This window comes from Triticum aestivum, chromosome 2B (assembly GCF_018294505.1).
Source record: "Triticum aestivum cultivar Chinese Spring chromosome 2B, IWGSC CS RefSeq v2.1, whole genome shotgun sequence".
Classification (NCBI taxonomy): Eukaryota; Viridiplantae; Streptophyta; class Magnoliopsida; order Poales; family Poaceae; genus Triticum; species Triticum aestivum.
The window spans coordinates 782,926,647-782,930,076 of record NC_057798.1 but is presented as its reverse complement, the minus strand read 5'-3'; the positions used below and the strand labels follow the sequence as shown (position 1 = coordinate 782,930,076).

Here is a 3,430-nt window from a genome sequence, read left to right as displayed (position 1 = left end):
TTGCATTTTTAGGGAGATGTGCATTTGCCGACATGAAATATTTGTAAAGTAACACGGCACATGTTTGAAACATTGACATGGCAAAATTCATAGAAGTTGTTTACTCACTCAAACATGTCATATTAGGTAGTGACCTTGCCATGACCCTACCATGTAGACCATGGCAACTTTCCCATGATATTTAGGTAGTGACTTTGCCATGACCCTACTATGTAGACCATGGCAAATTTGTTTACCTTCCCATGGCAGTCTGTTTCTTCAAATAGCATTACAAATTTACTGTTTTCAAGCAAATAAGCACAAGATGACAAATTGAGATTGCTACAGAGAAGACATGATGCTTAATGCAAAATTTATTTGAGTTGATAGACATGACGCTTAATGCAAAATTTATTTGAGATGGTGGTATCGTATACGCTATTACGTTGCATATTCCAGCCAACAGAGATTCCATTTCTCAATATAATGCAAAAAAACTACTATCTATCCATCTAGGGACGCACAACCACTGTGTGCTTAGTTTCTTTTGTTGGCCTTTAGCACAATATACTGGTAGATAGTATTAACAAAAGAACATTTAGTGACCGGAAAAGTTTCTGGTCCTTCACTCAGTCACCGTTTGGAATGAGAGCCCCTGCCTAGCTTAGTAAATCCACTGAAATGTACTTCACATTGAAATTTACAGTTTTGAACTTAGTTTCTAATATTTATTGACCTTCTAATTTGAATAAACTACAATTAACTTGAGGTAAAATTAATAAAAAAGTAACTATTGTATATAAAAGATTAACATGAACAATATAAACAATTGGTTTGGATCCTAACTAATGACAAAGTGATCATCTCAGCTTGAGGGTTCAATGTGGGTATTTCAGTGTACTCCTGTAGGGATCCTTCTCTGTCTTCTCCTTCAGATACTTGATGCAGCTCTCTACTCAGATTTGACATGCAAATAGAGGTGCTGAGCCTTCTCTTTGTCTCTTAACTCCTTTTCCCTCCCTATCCAAACAAGTAAACCAATCGCCGTAAACACAAGAAGCAAACATAATCGAACATCAGAATTTCAGATTCGATAGATGGAGCCCTCTTTCAGCATGTTCTTTGTCTATCCTGTCAGAGTAACAAACTTGTTCAGTATTTCAGATCACCAACTTTTCACAGAAGGCAAAACACTATAAAATACTTGCCCTTTGTTCAGCCTAACCTGGCGATCTACTACAACAAAATCCAGCTGAAATAGTGCCCATGTTTCCTGGCTTCCAAATTCCCATATCCTAGGAGTTCACACATGCACGGTCGAACAATAATAGTCATGGCAAGGTCCTTCAGAGATATATTCTGCATGCCTGCAGTCTTTTGACCTGGATGAAAGAATAAATAGCAAGAACGGTAAAAAGCCAATGCAAATAACACTCATGAATGGCAGCTGCTAGCGATCGAAGTTAATATAATCATTTCTTTTAAAAAAATTGTTCACGGCCATTGGATCTTCTCAATGAAATGAATGGAGAACACATACATTAGCAAACTTGAGGGCGTTATAGCTGTTCATTTTGATACATGATGATGATGGTCAACATATTCACATTACCACATATGAGTATCAGACATTCAGAACTTGAGTGGTAAAAGGGGACCCCAAAAAATCACATTACCACATATGAGTATCAGACATTCAGAGCTTGAGTGGTAAAACTCTGTATTCTAGAAAAAAAGGGACCAAAAACCTGACTCTGTCGAGGTAGTAGAAGCAGTTCGCAATATGTATCTACCCTGCTGCGTTAATCTGATCATTGCAAGACCAGGAACAGGAAGGGAGTGATGCTGATGCAACAAAAGAAGGGTAAGTACCGGTGCAAAAAGCCATTAGAGGTGAAGCAGCATGTCGCAGCTCTTCCCATGTAGTAGATGACCGCGGCGTTCAACAGGCTCAGATAGAAGGGCGTCGACGTGGAGGGGTGAGGCAAGCTAGTTGTTGTGGCTTGCCGGCTCCCGATGTGCTGCCCTTGCACAAAGAGGACGATCCCCGTCCTTGCACTGCACGGACGATGAGAATCCACAGCAGTTGTGGCAGTCCTCCGTGGCCGGGGCGCAGAAGAGGACGTCGACAGCTGAGACGGCAGCGCTGCGGCCGCTTGATGATTCGTGTTGTTGTCGGTAGAGGTAGCTTCCACGCCCAGCGCCGCCGCCTTGGCAGTGCCCTCCATGCGCGCTTCCCGCATGCCTTCATCGTTGATTCCTCATCTGGGTCACGCGGAGAGGAGATGGGGATAGGAACAGCGCCGGGAGATGAGATGGAATCTCAGCGGTCGGACGGGGAGGGCTAGGAGGAGGCGACGTAGGAAACTACAGGGGAGGAAGAGAGCCTCTTTATAGGCCCATACGGCGGTGGAGCAGTGGCCTGCGTATGCGGTGAAGATCGAGACTTCAGGGGAGTCTTCTAGATGGTGATCCACGTGTGTAGAAAACAGTAAGGAAAGAGGAAGAGAAAACACACATGCAGGCCATTGGAAGAGCCTAGAAAACCTACTGTCGAAAGGAACCGACCTAGAAACTCTAACGTGGCAAACCGAGAAATCAAAACGTGCTACAAAACTGATACGTGGCAAACCAGGAGATACTTGGTGAAAACCAGAATCAACACATCCCCAAGCAGTCAAAGCGGCAGGAGACAGTCAAAGCGATGGACACCAAAACAATGATATGTCCAGACTATTCCACCAACAGCACACATGTCATTTTTACAACAGCGGTAAAAAAATTTCAAAAAAACCAGAAAAAATAACCCTTACGGGCCTAGTATACATACTAGCCTAACCCGCGCGGCGGCACGCCGCACTCGGTGATCACTCGCAAATATGCAATCTGTTGATTCAAAATTTGGATTGGTGCATGCTCTTTTAATCTCAGAATAATATATAGAAGTAGTAAAGAAACCGAACATATGAAGCTATTGAAATTTTGTAAATATTGGGATACAAAGATACAAATTAAAAGTGACACACTGCAGTTATTCAAAGTACATACAGTTCACTGTAGGCAGAGAACTGTTTATAGAAACACAAACACACTACATAAATGAGCTAGAAGAACTGTTTATAGAAACACAAACACACTACATAAATAAGCTAGAAGCAGTTGTTGATGCATTAGATCATCCTGGTATAGTAGTATATCCTCCTGCAGGATTGGTGCCTGTGAGAAAGTGGTACAATGATTTTGCAAATTCTTGGACACGTCCGACAGGAGGGTGCGCGCATGTGTATGTGATAATAGGATCCTCACTGTATGGGCGCTGAGGATACATGTGGAGTGGTAATACATCAATGAAGCTGTTGCATACTTTTGCTAGAATTATTGTTTGCCTTGTGAACTCGTTTTCCAGTGTAGCTAACCTGCTGATGGGCCATGTTGAACTGCCATTGTTTGA

General features: G+C 42.4%; 1 protein-coding gene across 2 annotated transcripts; it reads right to left on the bottom strand.

Moving 5' to 3' along the window:
- Positions 1–711: 711 nt before the first annotated feature.
- Positions 712–2,327, bottom strand: LOC123042711 (uncharacterized). 2 transcript variants are annotated; one of them, XR_006418877.1, is made up of 3 exons: positions 1,852–2,327; positions 1,205–1,361; positions 712–1,110 (listed from the first exon to the last, which is right to left on the bottom strand). XR_006418877.1 is itself a non-coding variant. In XM_044465108.1 (2 exons), the coding sequence occupies exons 1-2, from the start codon at positions 2,220–2,222 to the stop codon at positions 1,283–1,285; spliced, it is 450 nt and encodes a 149-aa protein (XP_044321043.1). In that variant the 5' UTR covers positions 2,223–2,327; the 3' UTR covers positions 712–1,282. The 2 variants fall into 2 exon arrangements, 1 of the variants encoding a protein (XP_044321043.1); XM_044465108.1 differs by having other exon boundaries at positions 712–1,361.
- Positions 2,328–3,430: the final 1,103 nt, after the last annotated feature.

Excerpts from the sequence above, each read along its gene's own strand:
- LOC123042711 (XM_044465108.1), bottom strand. The coding sequence starts at position 2,222 with ATGCGGGAAGCGCGCATGGAGGGCACTGCCAAGGCGGCGGCGCTGGGC. Across the intron at positions 1,362-1,851 it reads TCTAATGGCTTTTTGCACCG|GTCAAAAGACTGCAGGCATG; the intron begins GTACTTACCCTT and ends TCTTTCATCCAG.